Raw genomic sequence first — 20624 nt, 5'->3', positions numbered from 1 at the left:
ATGTCTGTGACTGGACAGATAGAATCGAAGGTCTCTGTTTTACTGGCAAGACTGCCCAAGGTGGGGCTGGAATGGGACCAGTGTGAGTTCTGGGCAGGAGGCTTCCTAGAGCAGCTTGCCTGTTACCTCAAAGTCTGGGAAAGCTTTCAGGGTAATTGGCCTCATTGAAGATTTTGTTTATGTTTTCCTGCCTTCATCTTCTGTGGATGCTATGTAATTGTATTTGGTCGAAAGCCAGAAAAGCAATATTTGAAAAACGTTCTTCCCTCTTTCCTCTTTATCCCCATTTTTCCCTGGGTATTCTCAAATATCAACAGTAATCTGTTCCTTTGCTGAGAAAGAAAGATCGTTTTTGGGAATTCAGCGATGAGAGCAAAGGGGAACTGACTTCAGCTCTTACTAGAATTGAATGCTCTGGGAAGCATGTCTGGCTCTCTGTATATATCTCTGTCTGGTAAGCCTTTTTTTGAGTTGTATTTGAATAGCAAAAGTTTAAGCATTGACAACGTATGAGTAGTATATTACTTCAGGTTTTAAAAATGGTTATAAAAATCATAAATACTGTCTAGGTACAATGTCTATGAAAGGTTTTTTTTTTTTTTTTTGGTGGCTTTTTGTTTTTAAAATGTACTTTGATTAGTAGTAACAGCAGCAAAATGTGTTCTTCTGAAATAGTTTAACACCAGTGAAAGGTGGATCTTGGGAGCCAGAACCTGAAGAGAATCTCATTGTCCTGTCAGCAACATACCGGAAGATATAATTGCAGACAAGAACGACTTAATCTTTAGGGACACTCGCTTTTGGCAGTGAAGGATCTCAGACCCCCACAGGGAATGGAACTACTTCTCACTTTTCTTTGTTATTCAGAAATGGAAGTTCCAGGCTGGGTGTAATCCCAGGACTGTGGGAGGCCAAGGTGGGCGGATCACCTGACATCAGGAGACCAGCCTGGCCAAAATAGTGAAACCCGGTCTCTACTAAAAATGCAAAAATAAGCCAGGCGTGGCGGCTTGAGCCTGTAGTCCCAGCTACTCGGGAGGCTGAGGCAGGAGAAGTGCTTGAACTCAGGAGGTGGAGGTTGCAGTGAGCTGAGATCGCGCCACTGCACTCCAGCCTGGGTGACAGAGCAAGACTCTGCCTAAAAAAAAGAAAGAAAAAAGACATGGGAAGTTCCTTTCCTGTTGATAGGATCTCATACTTTTTAACCTGAAGTATCTCCCCAGGGTTCCACTGGGGACCTTCCTATTTTCCCACCCTGTCATGTCCCTAGGTGACCTGGCCTGTGCCGTTGGTTTTAAAAAAAATTTAAAAAAAATTTTTATGGCTACATAACAGTGTATATATTTGTTGCTCTGTTGGCTTTTTACATACTCTGTATAGAAGGAAGTTGAACGTGGATCGAACCTTCTCCCCAGAGTTCTCCTTTAGCTTGCAGATGCCACAAAATTACTGTGTCCTGAACTGAGCTCCTGGGCCTCTCTCTGTCCCCAATTCCTGTGCCTGCTGTCACAAGGTGTGGTTAAGTCTCATTCACGTGGTCTCCTACCTCCATTCTGTAGCCACCGCATCCTGTTCTCCTCATGCGCGTCTGTCCTACATCCTTTCCTGTCATCCCTTTGAAGAACAGCCTTTTACGGACTGCACTACCTTGGGGATGGATGTGCAGGGTCCTGAGCATGGCATCAGTGATGTAGAAGCCCTTTGGGGATTGAGGCCTCTTCAGCCTCTTCCTCCAGTCTCACTTTCTGGTCATTCACCTGGGCTCTTTTTTTTGCCAAAACTTTATTCTTCTCTTCCCCAGCCATCTCCCTCCGTCCTGCTTTCTGTAGCACCCCGGCACTTATCTTAGCACAAGGCCGTTACTCCTCTGTTTGGAAATTACCTTTCTCAGGGTTCCCAAGTTTCTGAGTCTCATGCACTTGTCTCCCTAGCACCTAACCTCATACCTGACACCTGGGTGAAGAGCTGACACCTGGGTGAAGAGCTGCTGAGGGAATGCAAGCTCGTACTTCTACATTTAAACCTTTTAAATTGATTACTTGTTAGTTTTGCACGTCCTCCATGTTCAAGCCTGTAAACTGTATTTGCCATTGAAATAACAGGACTCGTGTTCGTGTTATAGGCTGTATTCTTTTATTTTTATTTTTTGAGACAGGGTCTTGCTCTGTCACCTAGGCTGTAGTGCAGTGGCATGATCTTGGCTCACTGCAACCTCCGCCTCCTGGGCATAAGGGATCTTCCCATCTCAGCCTCTTAAGTAGCTGGGACTGTGGTCACCTGCCACCACAGCTAGCTAATTTTTGTATTTTTTTGTAGAGTTGGGGTTTCACTTTGTTGGGCAGTCTTGTCTCGAACTCCTGGGCTCAAGTGATCCACCCACCTTAGCCTCACGAAGTGCTGGGATTACAGGTGTGAGCCACCTCGCCTGGCCCAGAGACTGTATTAGTATTATTATTTTTTGAGATGGAATCTCGCTCTGTCACCAGGCTGGAGTGCAGTGGCACGATCTTGGCTCACTGCAACCTCTGCCTTCCAGGTTCAAGGGATTCTCCTGCCTTAGCCTCCTGAGTAGCTGGGACTACAGGCACGTGCCACCACACCCAGCTAATTTTTGTATTTTTAGTAGAGACGGGGTTTCACCATGTTGGCCAGGATGGTCTTGATCTCTTGACCTCGTGATCCACCTACCTCGGCCTCCCAAAGTGCTGGGATTACAGGTGTGTGCCACTGCGCCCGGCCGAGGCTGTATTTTTATGCTGAGTTACTGTAGTTGGTGTTTTTTTTTTTTTTTTTTTCTGAGATGGAGTCTTGCTCTGTCGCCCAGGCCGGAGTGCAGTGGCGCTATCTCGGCTCACTGCAAGCTCCGCCTCCCAGGTTCATGCCATTCTCCTGCCTCAGCCTCCTGAGTAGCTGGGGCTACAGGCGCCTGCCACCATGCCCGGCTAATTTTTTTGTTGTTGTTGTATTTTTAGTAGAGACGGGTTTCACCGTGTTAGCCAGGATGGTCTTGATCTCCTGACTTCGTGATCCGCCTGCCTCAGCCTCCCAAAGTGCTGGGATTACAGGCATGAGCCCCTGCATCTGGCCAGTTAGTGTGTTTTTAGAGAGGATGGGTTATTCACTCTATCCATGTATAGCATTATGGTACCTTCTACAGGGTACTGTGGGTCCTGGGAACTTTGCAGAATGAATGCATTCAACCATGGTCTGTGCAGCTATAACAATGTAAATTTTTTTTTGACTGTTTTAGAGCTCATAATTTAGGTGTTCTCCTTAATATGATACAGATTTTTAAACAGGGTTGTTGGTATATATTAAAATTATATTCAAGCCACAAAAACCTTTTTTTAGGTGAAAAAAATGTGAAGTTTTTAGCAAAGCTTTTGACACTTATTTATATAGTTATTTACCCTTCAGTTGAAATAAATCAGAAAAGCAGTACAGTAGGATCAGAATACTAATTTTGGTTTTCATTGAAATTTTTAGTTCTTAAAGACTTTTATTTCATTAATTTTTTGAGACAGGGTTTTGCTCTGTTGCTCAGGCTGGAGTTCAGTTGTGCTGTCATAGTGAACAGCAGCCTGGACCTCATGGGCTTAAGCAGTCCTCCCGCCTCAGCCTCCCCAGTAGCTGGGGCGACAGGTGCATGTCATCATGCCAGGCTAATATTTTTTTTATTTCGTTTTTGTAGAGCTGAGGTCTTCCTATGTTGCCCACAGTAGTCTCTAACTCAAGCAGTCCTCTTGTCTCAGCCTTCTAAAGTGTTGGCATTACAGGCGTGAGCCATCGTGTCCAGTCCCTAAAAACACTTTTAGTTCCTTCTAGATAATATGTTTTTACAAGCACCAGGGTGATTAGGTTTGTATTCATTTTTATCTTTATATTGAAAGGTTTTTTTAACCTTTAATAATTCCATATTAAAGAATTACTTAATTCTTTAAGAATTTTGGAAAAAAAATCTTGAAGGGTTAGTCTAGAGTAAAAATAGGCAAAACACTTCATTAATGTCAACATTCCTGAAACAAAAAAGTAGAATTAAGGTCTGGGGAAGCTGGAGATTATACGTAAATGTGGTGAGGCAGTTCCAGAAACTCAAGTGTTCCTTACTTTTGAGACTAGAGATTGCCTTTGGGAGAAGTGGTTTAACTCAGCACTAAAGTCTGAATCAGCTTTGCTTCATTCCATATGCCACTCAGTGGCTTGACTACTTATTGCTATACGTCATAATATTTAACAGCAAAATAACTTCATGGAATCTTTCAGTAAGATGTGTGTTCTGAAGAAAGAGCTAGACAAATCCAACAACCCAGGAAGAGACTTAGGAGGCTGGGTGTGGTGGCTCATACCTCTAGCACTTTGAGAGGCAGAGGTGGTAGGATTGGCTTGAGCTCAGGAGTTTGATACCAGCCTGGGTCACAAAGTGAGACCCTGTCTCTACAAAAACAAAACAAAACAAAACAAAAAAAGTGGGGCGTGATGATGTGCACCTGTAGGCCCAGCTACTCGGCAGGCTGAGGCTCACTTGAGCCTGGGAGGTTGAGGTTGCCATGAGCTGTGATTTTGCCACTGCACTCCAGCCTGGGTGGCAGAGAGACCCTGTCTCTGAAAATAATAAAAGACTATGAGAAGCTTGTTTTAGGCAAGAATGCAGGTACTGCTGTGTGAGAAAGAGAAGAGACTTGGATGTTTTGCAGTTGAGAGCCAAACTTAACATTTCTTAGGAAGGCATATAGCTAGAGAGTCAGGTATAAGCTGACGTTTCGGCTTCTCTTACGCAGTGGGCTTTGTGCTTCAGATTGCTTTCACTCGCCACGCTGGGTCAGTGAGAGATGAATGTACTTTTTGGATGGATTCCAACATCGGCAGCAGTATTAATTCTGTGAGGGTGTTCTGGATATGTTGTGATATTAAGCTTCTTATTGCTTAAGAAGGTAGCAGAGCTTGGAGTTCCCAGGCTCAAAGGAGAAATTTCCCAAGGCAGTCTTCTCTGTCTAGGAACACCAATCTCAAGATAATGGGGTCTCCTGGGAGCTTGTTACTTGTTTTAAGTGAATTGTCATCAAAGTATTAGTTTGTTGTTCGAGTCTTCCACATATGAAATATGACCCCGAAGTAAATAGTAATTTCCCCCCCATCAATTAAACAAAAGAATGTTGTCATGTTACAAATAATTACTATGGTAGTCTAGGCAGTATTTCACAGATGTGTGGTGCCCAATTAATATGTTTTTGGAACCATTGTTTTAGCATTGTCTTTGCAACCAATTTATAAATGATATGAGGAAAAGTCTTGTTTGCTTATTGTAGTCTTTCTCAATGTTTTCTCCAAAAGTAGTAGGGATGTAGTTTTTAAAATCTGCTATAAGCATGAAAATTCTTCAGAAATTAAAAAAAAAAACCTTCAACATTTGTTGAGAATTTAAATACTACTCACTGTTTATTCCTTTTTATTATTCTCCAAAAATCATCTAGTACAATGTATGTTTCAGGAAGGTGACCATATTTAATCCATTGCATTGCCTTCTCTAACATACATATACACATCCCAGTTTGAGAAACATTCTCCAGTCCCTATTGTTTTTACCCAGTTTATTCTAGTATTTAATTTGGAAAACATGGCTCCAAATGACACATGCCTGTTGGATTAAAACTGAGCTTCTTCTGTAGGAAAGATGATTTGCCCCCCTGTGAAGTGTGCAGACACCTACTGGTGCATTTAAAGGTGGATCCCAGAGAATAGCTTCAGGAAAAGCATAGTCATAGCATGTGGCCTGCCAAGTGGACCATTGTAAAATGTATATAGTAAATAGTTCATATTGATATCGTGCCTTGTACAACATTGACTTTGAGGGTTGTAACTACCTTGTGGATGTTGCTGCCACTAAATTATTTACAATAGGTGAGGTTCTGTTTGAATTACAATCCAGTGTTCGATTGATAGTTATGACAGGTGTATGTAGTATGAATTTTTGGTGGAGTAATTCTTCTAGGACTGTGATTAATCCTGTTTCTTCAAATCAGATCATGTTAATCCACTTAATCCGTAAAAAGTGGATTTAAGTAATTGCCCTTGTGTAAATCTTATGGTTTACAAAGGGCTTTCACATGTATCTTCTTTACGTAACCAGGTGGGTATGTGGTAGTATTCCCGTTTTATGGATGAGGAGACAGATTCATCAAGGTAAAACAATTTGTTGAAGGTTATAGAGCTATGAAGTGACAGAACATGTGCATGATCCTAGGTGTCCTCTCTCTTTTAGTGCATACTTCTCTACTTTGGAGTGGAAAACCACTTTCCTAGTAAGATCTACAGCTGTCTGTCGAAGGAGACTACGTCCAAGATTAACATATGGAAGCAACTGAATACTTTATTAGGCCCTAGTATTATATGGTTCCTAGCAAATCCCTGAAAAAAATGAGCATGACTCGTGTAAGATAGACCCAGGGTTGGTCCTTCAGTAATATTTTACTGTATGCTAGATAACTTCTTTAGTTTTATGCTAATTCTAAGTGTGGATTATCCACAGATACTCAGCTACACAGCTTTTGAAATATGGAAAATTTAAATCGGAAATTTTGGGATTACTTTGTGGAACGCATGCCATTGTAAACGTGTGCTGAGAGGTTGCCTTTAGAGGAGCTGTCCTGTCAGCTTGCTTTGCTTTGGGATTATTTTCAGCAGCAAGTAACAAAACCCTGACTCAACCAGCTCAAACAATAAAGAATGCATGATGTCATTTAACAAGAAGCCTGGAGGCAGGGTGGTTCTGGGTTGGTTTACTCAGCAGGTTAGTGTCAGCACCTGGGAGCCTGGGTCTTTGGACCTGACTGTTCTGCTGGACGCCGTGTGCTGTGCATCTCCCCTCAAGTTTGCAGGAGGTCTGTGTGCTTCACAGCCTCCCACCTGAACATCCAAAGGCAGGTTAAAATAACCCCCCGGCTACTTTCTCAAAAGTACTCCCCAGCAGACGTCCCCTTCACATCTTACAGGTGGGTCTGCACTCACCTTGAACCACTCACCCGCCCACACCTGTGGAGTGGTGGAACCATGGGATCAGCTCTGTCCCGCAGGGTTTAGTCATAGGGAGCACAACCCGGCTTTGCCTAAGTGGGAGGAAGGGAAGGGGCGGTGGAAGGCCGACAGCAGTGTGTGCTATGCTGAGGGAGTCACCTGAGCTCAACGAGAAATGAGCGGTCTATGGCAGTGTTTCTTGAAGACTGGTCCAGAGACTTAAATCAGCATCGCTTGGGAACTCGACAGACTGGCCGGTTCTCAGACCCCACCCCAGACCTGCTGTGAATCAGAAGCTGTAGGGGAGGAGCCCAGCGATCTGTTTTAACAAGCCCTCCAGGTGGCTCTGATGCATGCTCAAGTTTGAGAACCATTGGCCCAGGGTGAGGCAGCTCAGGGACCACATTACAAAATATACTTTTTGTGGAGGATTAAATAATGAGAGGTAGAAATGGTCTTGTAGGTAAAACAGTGGTGGAAATTGGGAGATGGTTGCTTTTCAGCCTGAGTTACCACCACTGGCCCAGGATTTTATCAAACCTAGAATCCATACGTATTCTCTTCACAGACTGTGGAGTGTTAGCTGGTGGATCCAGTGTGTCTGAAGAAGTTCTGCTGTGGTGATGCACATGGGGGTGGGGTTCCAGGCTGAGCTTTGGTGTCCACCTATCAGGGTCTCATATGTCCTAGCATGCCTGGTAAACAGGTGGGTTAGGCCATCGCAGGTCAGCTTCCAGGGGAGGACTGAGGAACCTTCTCAGGGAGAATTCATTCATTATAAGGGAAGTGAGTTTGGCAGAAAACCTTGGCCCAGTAACAGAAAGTCTCAGTTGTTGGATGGGAGTGGCCACTCATAGCACAGGGTGGTGTGTGTACTCAGATCTGCCTCCTGGCCCAGGCCCCTGTGGAGCTGTGCAGGCGTGTGTGTGTGTGTGTGTGTGTGTGTGTGAGTGAGAGAGCCTGGTGGGCCTGTGACTGAGGGGGGTATGTGGGTGTGTGTGTGTGAGTGAGAGAGCCTGGTGGGCCTGTGACTGAGGGGGGTATGTGGGTGTGTGTGTGTGAGACAGAGACAGAGACTCTGGTGGGCCTGTGGCTGAGGGCTGTGTGTGTGAGAGTGTGAGAGAGGAGACAGGGACAAAGAGAGAGACACTTGTGGGCCTGTGGCTGAGTTGTGTGTGTGCATTTGTGTATGTAAGAGAGAGACAGAGAGACCCTTGTGAGCCTGTGACTGAGGGGTGTGTGTGTATGTGTGCATGTTGAGAGAGACCCTGGTGAGCCTGTGACTGAGTTTTGTGTGCGTGTGTGTGTGAGACAGAGACCGAGACCCTTAAGGGTTTGTGGCTGAGTTTTGTGTGAGAGGTGGAGACCTGTGGGCCTGTGGCTGAGTTGTGTGTAAGAGAGTGAGTGTGCATGAGTGCACCAGTGTGAGAGTGGGGTTGTTGGGGCAGGGGGAAGGATATTACTTAAGGCAAAACTGAAAGAAGTGTTCTAAAAATTCTGTGAGAAACTGGGGTGGGCGGAAGCAGCACGGGCGCTGCCCACCCCAAGGGGACTTCCACACCCCGTCCTGCAGCTGGAGGGCCAGGGCTGCCTGTGGGAGGAGTGGGGACTGGGCACTGGTGAGGGTGGGGCCCGGAGGAGGCAGCCGGGAGCCTGGAGAGAAGGACTAAAATTGGGACAAGGGCCTGGGCCTGGGATAGCCGAGTCTGTTGTGCCACTTATAGGGGAGAGGGGCCTCCCCAGCCACCCAGCAGCCCAGGGATTCCCTGCGGCTCTGTTGTGGTGGAATGAGAGCATTTGCCAGCTGAGGGGGCTGGATGGAGTAGGGCAATAGGAAGCAACTCAAGTTCAAGTGTGGTGTATTAATTTCCCAGGGCTGCCTAATGAAGTGCCACAAACTGCGTGGCTTTAGAACAACAGAAATGTATTCTCTCCTCACAGCCCGGAGGGTGGAAGTCCTCGGTCAAGCCGGCAGGGCTGTGCTGCCTCTCAAACCCTTGGGGAGTCCACCCTCGCCTCTTCCTAGCGTCTGCGGCCTCGCTGGCAGCCTGTGGGGTTTCTTAGCTTGCAGCTGCATCACTCCAGTCTCTTGTCGCACAGCACTCTCCCTGGGTGTCCCCGTGCTTTCATGTGGCTGGTAGAAGGACACGAGTTATATTGAAGCAGAGGCCCACCCTACTCCAGTCCAGCCTCATCTGAACTAATTGCATCTGCACCAACCCTATTTCCAAGTCAGGTCACCTTCTGAGGTACTGGGGTTAGGACTTTGACATATCATTTTGGGGTTGGTGGAGACACAGTTTAACCCATAACACGTAGTCCCCAGCGAGACTCATCTGTGAGCTCTTGTGAATGTGCCTCACCTGTTTTCCTTGCCCTCCCCCAACACCAGGGCTCCTGAGAAACGCCTTTTTGGTACTGGGCTGTTGATGTGTGAAGCGATCCACTGTGAAGCTTCCTTCCTGAGAGCTGCACGGACCAGTCTCCAGCCGCAGCCGCAAAACCCACGCAGTTTCTTCCCAGCTCGTTGAACCTGGCCTTTTGGTCGAATGGATTTTATTTCTGAATTATTTCTTTGTGTATCTGTAGGAGCACGTCCAAGGAAAATTCTTTATTTACACAAGATTGTGAGCGCTGGGGAGAAGTATTTTTTCTTTTATTTTTTTTTTGAGACTGAGTCTCACTCTCTCACTCAGGCTGGAGTGCAGTGGCGCGATCTCAGTTCACGGCTGCCTCTGCCTCCCAGGTTCAAGCGATTCTCCTGCCTCAGCCTCCTGAGTAGCTGGGCTTACAAGCATGCACCACCACCACGCCCGGCTAATTTTTGTGTTTTTAGTAGAGACGGGGTTTCACCATGTTGGTCAGTCTGGTGTCAAACTCCTGACCTCATGGTCCGCCCGCCTCGGCCTCCCAAAGTGCTGGGATTACAGGTGTGAGCCACTGCGCCTGGCCCAGTTTTTTTTTTTTTTTCTTGCGGGAAATAAGTGGGCAGATTTAATAATGAGCAAATAGGCAAAACCATGAAATCAAACCTCGTTCCTTGCATCAGAATTCAGAAAAATGCGACTAACTGGTTCCAGGCTGTGTGTGCTGTGGTGTGTCTCTCTATGTGAGTATCTTAAACTTGTTTCATTATCAGTATAACTTAGCAAATGAATACGAGTTGATTCCCAGGCTGAAGCAGGTCTTGGGCCATTCTGTTGGTTTGCCAGGAGAATCCTTTTGTTATTTCCTGGAAATGCTTGAATCATAGATGAGTCTCTTCCCGCTTCCATGTATTTCAACTGCAGTTTTCCAAGTGTGTAATAGTGCTGTCCATAGGGAATAGCTGCTGTTACTGTGAATTGAAATACTTATAGGTCTACTTTCAGGTGGATAAATGTCACATCCAAATTGCGTGTTAGTTTGACTTTCATGTAACTTAATTAGCAGATTCATGCTTTGGGAAAATCTGATCTGTGATCCTGAAATTGATTACAGTTGGTGTAATTTGTGGGTAATTAGGCGCCTTTACAGTGACTACTCTAGTCATTAGAGGGCTGGGGTAATTTGAGGTTGAAATGTGAGAGTGAGATGGAGAAAGCCCTTGCTCTCTAGTCCTTAATCTTTTAATCCATTTAACCTGGGTTGTAAATTCAGGCCTTATTTTAATTTGAAAGTATGTTTAGGGAACTGGGAAGGGATTTCATTAATTCACCACTTTCAGGTCATATAGTTAAGAGAGGGAGGTTATTCCTAATTGTTTACTTGGGTAAACATAAAGTTATCGTGAGTTCCTGAAGGGCCCATGAAAGTTATGTTGCTCCTTGTTGGAAACAAAAACTTCTAGATTTAAAAAATGAGCGGCCGGGCGCGGTGGTTCACACCTGTAATCCCAGCACTTTGGGAGGCCGAGGCGGGCGGATCATGAGTTCAGGAGATGGTGACCATCTTGGCTAACACGGTGAAGCCCCGTCTCTACTAAAAATAAAAAAATCAACTGGGTCTGGTGACATGGGCCTGTAGTCCCAGCTACTTGGGAGGCTGAGGCAGGAGAACCGCTTCAACCTGGGAGGTGGAGGTTGCAATGAGCTGAGATCACGCCACTGCACTCCAGCCTGGGAGATAGAGGGAGACTGCATCTCAAAAAAAATTAAAAAGAAAGAAAGAAAAAGAGCCTAAAACCTAAAGAAAAGCACAAAAACAAGACCCCGTTCAGAGATGTCATATGGGTATTGTCTGTGTCGAAGTCAGAAATACATTTGTGGCATGTGGAATAGGATTTATGGACACATAGATATCAAGTAACGTGGTCTCTTGCTGAGTTTAAGGCCTGTCACGTAAATGCGCACTACTTGTTTTCTTTTTATTTCCACTTTTGAACTGGGGATAAAAGAGGAAACTGGTGAAGGAAAGACATGTTCCTAGATACCTAAACACCTGTAATATTGGCTAATAGAAGAGAAGAGAGTAGGTGGGAAGTAAGTGCAATAGGAAACTGGTAAAGAGAGAAGAGAAAAAACCGTGTTTTGAGATGGATTGGAGGCATTTTTTGTCCACGCACCTGCTTTGGGGATTTTTATCAGGTAGATGGTAATTATAGGTGTCAGTCTTATGAGAGTAAATCACTAGTCTTTTGTATGATTGTTTTCTCAGTCGTCCTTATCAGCTTTTTTGTTGCTCTGTAATCATTCATGTGGTAAGACTAATTTTTAGTCATGTAAATCTGTTTAGGGACAATTTAAACTACTTTGTCAAATTAGTCATTTTATTCTAAGTTACACATTTTATGCATTTATTTAGTATAGTGAAAGTCTTATATACACGTTTAATATAATTAGTCCCTGGATATTTGGATTATTTTTTAGTAGTACTTTTTTAGAGTGTGGGTTTTTTTCTTTTCTTTTTTTGAGACAGGGTCTGGTTCTGTCACCCAGGCTGGAGTTCATTAGCCCAATCTCGGCTCACTGCAACCTCAGACTCCCGGGCTCAAGCCATCCTTCCACCTCAGCCTCCTGAGTAGCTGGGACTACAGGCACGTACCACCATGTCTAGCTAATTTTAAAATATTTTTTGTAGAGACAAGGTTTCATCATGTTGCCCAGGCTGGTCTTGAACTCCTGAGCTCAAGTGATCTGCCCACTCCCCAAAGTGTTGGGATTGTAGGCAGGAGCCTCCACACTTGGCTGTTTTTTCCTTCTTGTTTTGAGATGGGGCCTTGCTCCATCACCGAAGCTGGAGTGTAGGTAGCATGATCATAGCTCGCTGCAGCCTTGAACTCCTGGGCTCAAGCAATGCCCCTGCCTCAGCCTTCCAGGTAGTGGGGACTCTAGGTCCGTGCCACCTTGCTCAGCTAATTAAAAAAAAAAAAAAAAAAATTTATTTGAAGACGGAGGTCTCACTGTGTTGCCCAGGCTGGCCTCAAACTCCTGGGCTCAACAATTCTCCCATTTCAGCCTCCCAAAGTGCTGGGTTTACCGGCATGAGCCACTGCACATAGCCCAGTTTTTTCTTTTTAGTTCACTTTAAATTAAAAATAAAGTTTGAGGAAAATTAGAATTTAGACCTTATCCAAATTATTACATTTTCCAAATTAATGAGTTTCAGAGAGATTTTCAAATAATATTCTGAATCCTTATTAATATGCATAAAACTTTGTTTAAATCATAGGTGGAATCTCAAGGTTGTGTGTAAAATAAGTCTACCACTTTAGACCTGGGAAAACAAATATTCTGATGTAATAAGTGATTCGAAGAAAATACAATAGATATAAAAAACTGGCATGGCATGCCTGCTAGAAAGCCCCTGAAGCATATTGGTTAAGCTAGTAGGTTATAAACACAGTCTGTGCTCTGAAGGAATGTATATAAAGAGAAGGAACATGTGACTTTGGCTACACTTAAAGTAAGGTGTGTTTATGAGCTGAGTTTTAAATTTAGTTTTTTTTTTAAACTTATATATCTTTTCTGGCTTTGTATAATTTGGCTCAGGGCTGGGGGCAGGGTGGAAAGAATAGACTGGAAAGTAGGGACTGAGCTGGAGGAGTTGAGTGGATAAGAGCAGCAGGCTGAGCTCTGGAGGAGAACTTGGTAAGGAGTAGGGGAAAGGAAGGTCAGGAATGAGCCAAGGCTGTGAGATCAGATGGTGAGATACAGGTGGATATGGTAATGAAGACCTGAGGCAGGAGATTTTTGTCCAACCTCAAGGTAGGGTAGTAGCTCAGTGGCTAAAAGATACGCTTGGGGCTGGGCGCGGTGGCTCACACCTGTAATCCCAGCACTTTGGGAGGCCAAGGCCCGCGGATCACAAGGTCAGGAGTTTGAGACCAGCCTGGCCAGCATGGTAAAACCCCGTCTCTACTGAAAATACAAAAAATTAGTGGGGCATGGTGGCGCGCACCAGTAATCCCAGCTGAGGCAGGAGAATCACTTGAATCCAGGAGGCGGAGGATGCAGTGAGCCGAGATTGCACCACTGCTCTCCAGCCTGGGCGATAGAACTAGACTGTCTAAAAAAAAAAAAAAAAAAAAAAAGAGATACACTTGGAACCAGACCGTCTGGATTTGAATCTGACATCATACTGCTTAGCTGGTGACTTTTGGCGAGTTGCCAAACCTCTCCATGCCTTAGTTTGCCCCTCTCTCAAATAGGGGTATTGTTAATAGTACCTACCACAGAGTTTGATTTGAAGATTACATAAATCTATGTAAGGCATTTAAATGCCTTGCATGTAAATGCTCTAATATTACCTGCTATGAAATCGAAAAGGTCGTTTTCTTAGTGGTGGCTGCTGTGTAACTGTAATGAGGTATCCTGATCTGGCTTATGGGTGGCAGAATCCTTTTTTTAATGAGTTGTGTCTGAGAAGCTAGAATTGTTATGGATTAGGACCTGGGCTCTGGGTTTGAATCCTATCTCTGTGGCTCTCCAGGTGTGTGATCTTAAGCCTCAGTTTTCTCATCTGTAAAACTGGGCCAATTGTACCTATCTCATAAGGTACTATTAAGGCACTACTTATCTCATAAGGTACTATGTGAGGATCCCAGGGGTTAGTCTATACAAAAGAAACTGTTAATAGTGGAATTTGCAGTTGGCAGTGCATATCAAGGTATGTGCATGCTTCAGCAAAATTCTACTCTTAAGAATTTCTTAAGGAAGTAGGATAAATTTACAAGCCGTATTTACAATTATATCCATCCGTTTATACGGGGAAAAAATTAGGAGCAACTTAATGTCCAATAGTACATCCATATGGATAATGTTGTAGTACAATATTTGACACAGAAAGGTGTTTATGATACTGACTTCTTTACAGAAAAATTTTCTCTGCAGTCTGGAAGAAACTTCTAAAATATTCAGTGTTTTCATTTGCTAATGAGATTGTATTTTTTTATTATGCCGTAAGGTCCATTAAAAAGTAAGACATCTTGACTTGGGGAAACTCACAATAAGGGGAAACAGACGTTTAGAAAGAACTACCTTTAACATCTGATACAACAGTCTTATTGTCCTGAGCGCTGTGAACCGAGGAAAGCCCCTTCTGCCAAAGTTGTTTTCATCCTGTTGCAGACCTTGCCTTAGGCTGTCTCACCTGAAGAACAGGAAGTTGTCTTCTTGCAAATGAGGAGTGATTATGAGGCTATGGGAAACGGAAAAGCTGGAAAGTTCTTTAGCTAACAGCTCTCCGTCAGGGGAGCGCTAAGAGGGCCTAAGCACCAGTGGGCTTGGTTAGGGGGATATTGTAGACATTTGCTCTGAGACCAGTGCATTGGGTGACCTGCTGGGGCTCCTGCTCTGCCGGTTGTTCACCCTTTACCTGCGTGATCCTGGGGAAGTGTGAGAGGGGTCTGAGGAGGGGCAGTAGCTATTCACCAAACTGTGAACCCAAAATATCTGAGACAGATCTGTACCAAATTAGAAAGTTAATTTTATGGCCGGGCACGGTGGCTCACGCCTGTAATACCAGCACACATTGGGAGGCTGAGGAGGGTGGATCATCTGAGGTCAGTAGTTCGAGACCAGCCTTGTCAACATGACGAAACGCCGTGTCTACTAAAAATACAAAAATTAGCCAGGCGTGGTGGTATGCACCAGTAGTCCCAGCTACTCAGGAGGCTCTGAGGTAGGAGAATTGCTTGAACCTGGGAGGCGGAGGTTGCAATGACCAGAGATTGCGCCATTGCACTCCAGCCTGGGCGACAGAGTGAGAATCCGTCTGAAAAAAAAAAAAGTAAGTTGATTTTGCCAAGGTTAAGGATATGCCCGGAGCACAGCCTCAGGAGGTCCTGTGCCCAGGGTGGTCGGGATACAGCTTTTATGTATTTTAGGGAGACGTGAGACATCAATCAGTATGTATAAGGGGAGGGCAGGGGCTTCCAGGTCATAGGTGGGTAAGAGACAAAAGGTTGCATTCTTCTGAGTCCTTGATTAGCTTTTGACTGAATACGCAATTTAGTCTGCCTCAGTGAATGCATTTTTACATGAACAATAGGGCAGAGGAAGCAATCAAATATGCATTTTTTTCAGGTGAGCAGAGGGATGACTTTCTGTCTCCACCTGTGATGAGCTATCAGTTTACATTGCCAGGGTGAAATCCAACAGAACTGTTTTAGGGTAAAGATCTTGAAGCCCACAAGGAATTTCCTTGTGGGTAAATTGTGAGGGAGGTACATAACTTTTTAAAATCTTTGTAGCTATCTTATTTAGGAATAAAACGGGAGGCAGATTTGCCTGGCATGGTTCCCAGCTTGACCTTTCCCTTGGCTTAGTGATTTTTGGGTACCGAGATTTGCTTTCACAAAACAAGTGTGGAACTGTTTCAGTGGAGTAATGAGGATGTGGCTGTGCTGGGCTTAAAGGAGTGGATGTCAGCCCTGGCCAGAAAATAAGTCTGAAGATGAATTCCTAGAGTGCCAACGAGGCCTCCGAATGCCAAGCTAGCCCTGCTCCAGGGCGGCGAGACCTGAAATCAGAAAGGCGATTTCTTTAAAATAATCCCATTCAAAGTGAGGGCATCAAAATAGATTAGGCTATGGATTTAATGGATAGGAATTCTTTAGAAAGGTATCAAATTATCCTTGCCTAAGCATTACTTCACAGGCTGGCCTTAAGCTAGTTTTGCAGAACAAATCAAAACATTTTAAATCCATGGAACACTTTATTTAAACAGAATTTTCTGTAGAAGCCTGGTACAAAAGTTAAATACAGAGCTGCTCCATTGCATCAAAAACGGGGAGGCCCACTGAGGCACAGGGATAGTTGCTTTTGCAGGACCACCCCCCTCATGTCAGTATTATTCAGTTGGGAACACAACCCATTCCCCCAGCCCCACAGGATTTCAGTAGTCTAAGTTAGTCCCCTCTGCATAGGTCGCTGTGACAGTGTCATTGTCATTCTCTTTGGTTTTGTTAGTGAATGATTTAGGATTCAGTGTTTATGAAGGCTTGTTTTGTTTTTGTTTGAAGCAGAGTCTTATTCTGTTGTCCAGGTTGGAGTGTAGTGGCATGATCCTGGCTCACTGCGGCCCCACCTCACAGGCTCAGGTGATCCTCCCACCTCAGCCTTCTGAATAGCAGGTGTGAGCCACCACGTCTGGCTAATTTTGTTTATTTTTTTTGTAGAGATGGGGGTCTCACTATGTTGCCCAGGCTGGTCTCGAACTCCTAGGCTCAAGTGATCCATTCACCTTGCCCTCCCAAAGTGCTGGGATTACAGGTGTGAGCCACTGTACTTGGCCTATGAAGACAGATTTTTTTTTTTTTTTTTTTTTTTTTTTCTGTTTCTGAGACAGGGTGTCATTCTGTGGCCCAGGCTGGAGTACAGTGGCACGATCATGGTTCACTTAAGCCTCGCACTTCCAGGCTCAAGCGATCCTCCCTCCTCAGCTTCCCTGGTAGCTGGGACTACAGGCACATGCCCTCATGCCCAGCTAGTTTTTGTGGGTTTTTTTGGTAGAAATGGGGTTTTGCCGTGTTGCCCAGACTGGTCTTGAACTCCTAGGCTCAGGCGATCCACCTGCCTCAGCTTCCTGAGGTGCTGGGATTACTGGCACGAGCCAGCGCACCTGACCAAGATTTTCGAAGGGAATGTTTTTGAGGACTTTGGGGAAAGTTTGTCTCCCCTCTGAAGGAGGCCAGTGAGTGTGTGCTGCTGAGAGGATGGCAGGATGGCAAGGTGGGGGCATTCTGCAAGCATCATGACATCATTGAGCTACTGAATCAACCTTCCCTAGAACTGGCTTCCAGGGCTTTTGGTCATGTGAGTCATGTGAGAAAAATATTCTCCTTTACACCCTCCCCTGGTCTCTGAGATAAGCCCCTCAGCAACCTGTGGCTCTTTCACCCAGTGTCAAATGCTTTGCTCGCCGTAGAATCGTGTATCAGGAGAGTTATGTTGATTAAATTAGGTCTTACATTTTATGTTATATATTCAAAGACATATTTTTGTAGTCTGCTTTTCGGGTAAAGTGTTTTCCATGTTGGAAATCCCACGAGGTTCACATGTCTATTGCTGCTGCTTTTCCCTGTTCTGGAAAAGAAAGTTACTTGCCTGCCGAACGCACGGACATGAGATTAGAAAGTGATGACAAGCGTTCATGCCTGGCTCTTTTTATCATAGACTATACTCTTTTCTACTCTACTATTTCATCTGTGTTTGTAAACATGTATCTCATAAAGCAGAAATCCTTTTTTTCTGTTATGAAAAATTTCCAAAAAAAAAAGAGATTGAGAGCCTTGTACGGTGAACACCCAGATACGCATCTCCTAGGTTCAGCTTCTACGGACGTCCTTAAGGGTTCTGATGGCAGAGGCCTGTGTGTAAGCATTTTGAAGTTTTTGGCTGAAGAAAAACGTTATGTTCCCTTCTTTTTTTATTTTGTGAGATTTAAGGCATAGCTCCTGTTCAGCCTGCCTGCCATTCTCTGAGTTTATGTAGGAGGTGGGTGGGAGAAGATGTAGGAGGATGGAAAATGAGCAGCTTGCTTTATTCACAAATGATGCTTGGCGGGCTCTGGACAGAGCCAGGGGTTTGGGGGAGTCCTGAGCATGGTGCCCTTGATCTGCTCTTGCACCCTCTGAGGCCAAGGGGCCTGGGAGGAGCCCTCCTCTGCTGGGAACTTTTCCTAAAAGCCCACTTATGGGCAGAAAGGCAGGGTTTACAGCAGCAGAGCCAAGGAGGGCTGAGGCCAGCTTCCTTTGCTCTCCCACTCATTCCCAGCTCGCTATTTAACTTGACATCCTGGAACATGTGTTTCAGTGAATTGGTTCATAAAAATGTTTTTTGCAGGATTCTGGAATAGAGGCTGCACATTCTTTAGATACATGGCTAATCGCAGTGTGGGTGTGTGTGTATTTTTGGAGGGGGGTAGGGAAGTGCGGGGTGAGCACAGTTCTTTCAAGCTGTCTCTTCACAAGATGCAAATGTTTTTCCCCTTAGTGTTTATGGAGAGTGTGAACAATGAGGAGTTGAGATCCTGTGGCCCTTTGGTCCCCAGGGTCTTCTCATTCGGCCCTAGTGAGCAAGACTGGCTTCCCATTTGCCCTCGTCTTTTTCTCCTTCGGTCACTCTGGAAACTAGTAGTTAGGAGCTGGAAATTGAGAAGTTGCCATTTAGGAGTTTATGCGACAAATGCAGAGGAGTGTCAGTTCCAGACTTTGCAGTTATATCAACTTTGAGCTTTTGCCAATCTTTCTTGGGAAAAACCCCACTGGAATTAAGTGAAACCTCACAACACTGCACAGTGCAGCCAATTCTGCATTTGGAGTATGTAAGCCTGGAGTTGTGGGAAGCTGGAAGTTGCCCCTTCGTATTAATGTTTGTTTTTGTTGTCCTTTTCCTTGAACGTAGTCTTACGTAGAGAACTTGGACAGCCTGTCATTTTCCAAAACCTCTGTGGCTCATCCTAGGCACAACTCATGTTTCTCCTTTCTTCTGTTAGTATTTAGGGATGGTCCAGGCCTGAACTGACTGTTTCAGGGCTCCGAGGCTGCGCCTTGTATCTTGTGAGCACTGGTTCTGGGTAGTCGCCTCCCTGTGGTTAGTGGTGCCCAGCTGTCAGCCGCTGTAGTTCAGACATGGCCTCGGGAGGTTTGGAGAATGGCCAGCGCTTGTCTGCCCATTGTTGCTGACCTGCAGCCAACATGTGGCGTGGCTGCATGTGCATATCTTCCATGGCTTCATCAGTCTTGACAGGAGTCTTCCAACTTTCTGCCAGTGATGAAAGATCTTTATGATTTTTTTTTTTTTTTTTTTGAGACGAGTCTCGCTCTTTTGCCAGGCTGGAGTGCAGTGGCACAATCTCAGCTGACTACAACCGCCGCCTCCCGGGTTCAAGCGATTCTCCTGCCTCAGCCTCCCGAGTAGCTGGAACTACAGGCATGCACCACCATGCCCAGCTGTTTTTGTATTTTTAGTAGAGAGGGGATTTCACCATGTTGGCCAGGATGGTCTCAATCTCTTGACCTTGTGATCCACCCACCTCGGCCTCCCGAAGTACTAGGATTACAGGTGTGAGCCACTGTGCCCAGCCCCTTATAACATTCTTATCCTGCTTGGTTATTCAGCTTCAGCTCGAGCACTTCATGTGATGGGAAGTTCACCTTGAAACTGACTTTCCATTTTTGAGCCTCTCTCATTGTTAAGATGTTCTCTGATTTTGACTTTACATTTGCACTCTTGAGTCTTCCACCATCAGATCCCAGTCTTATGACTTGAGACAGTTAACACATATCTTCTCTAGGTTGGTTTTACCTAATTTTTATTTTAACTCGCCCAGGCTAAATTATTCCTCAAGTTTTTCAGTCAGTTCTAATGTTAACTTGGTCAGAACCATCCTTCCTTCTCCCCTCCCCTCCCCTCCCCTCCCCTCCCCTCCCCTCCCCTCCCCTCCCCTCCTCCCCTCCTCCCCCCTTCCCTTCTTTTCTTTCTTTTCTTTTTGCAGGAATGCATAGGGTCTCACTCTCTCACCCAGGCTGGAGTGCAATGGTACAGTCACGGCTCACTGCAGCCTCAAACTCCTGGACTCAAGCAGTCATCCTGCCTCAGCCTCCCATGTAGCTAGGACCACAGGCTTATGCCACCATACTTCCCACCCCCAGCTAATTTTTATAAATTTTTTGTAGAGATGGGGTTTCTTTATGTTGCCCAGGCTGATCTTGAATTCCTTGGGCTCAAGTAATCTTCCAGCCTCAGCCTCCCAAAGTGCTGGGATTACGGGCGTGAGCCATCACACCCATCCCTGAACTTTTTTAGTTTAAATTTTGCCAATAGTGGATAGAGTGATTCTGTTGAGATTTGAATGGTGCCCTATGTTGTGAATGCCTTTCTTTTTTGGTCTGGACTCTGCTTATTTTAATGAAGCCCAAGATTTCATTAGCACTTCTAGCAGCAGTGTCTTTCTACTTGGATCGCGTTATTTTATGGCCAAACAAGGTCAAACACAAACAAAAAAAAACCCCTTTGGGTCTGTCATCTTCTTTTTATTTTAACGGGAACTGCTAACTTCTCTTTCTCAATATACACTTAAGTAATTAATTGCCTTCTTTAAAATAAAAGTATTTACAGTTGGTCATGTTAAGCTTTATCTAGATGATTTAGAACTATCTTAGCCTTTTGAGAACAAAGAAACACACACAC

The 20624-nt window shown here is 45.0% G+C and overlaps 1 protein-coding gene across 6 annotated transcripts in view; it reads left to right on the top strand.

Moving 5' to 3' along the window:
* The window catches only part of TMEM131L (transmembrane 131 like), a 170001-nt gene that overhangs the window by 13140 nt on the left and 136237 nt on the right, over positions 1-20624 (top strand). The window contains exon 1 of one of the 6 annotated variants that reach the window (XM_071092913.1): positions 9970-10120. The exons of the other annotated variants lie outside the window; for them this stretch is intronic. Coding sequence (XP_070949014.1) covers positions 10032-10120 — 89 coding nt within the window. The 5' untranslated portion in view covers positions 9970-10031. Of the gene's footprint in view, positions 1-9969; positions 10121-20624 lie in introns of those variants that run through there. 6 annotated transcript variants of the gene reach the window in all.

Source organism: Macaca nemestrina, chromosome 3, assembly GCF_043159975.1.
Source record: "Macaca nemestrina isolate mMacNem1 chromosome 3, mMacNem.hap1, whole genome shotgun sequence".
Taxonomy (NCBI): domain Eukaryota; kingdom Metazoa; phylum Chordata; class Mammalia; order Primates; family Cercopithecidae; genus Macaca; species Macaca nemestrina.
Note: the sequence above shows the minus strand (reverse complement) of the source record. Positions and strands in the feature narration are given on the sequence as shown.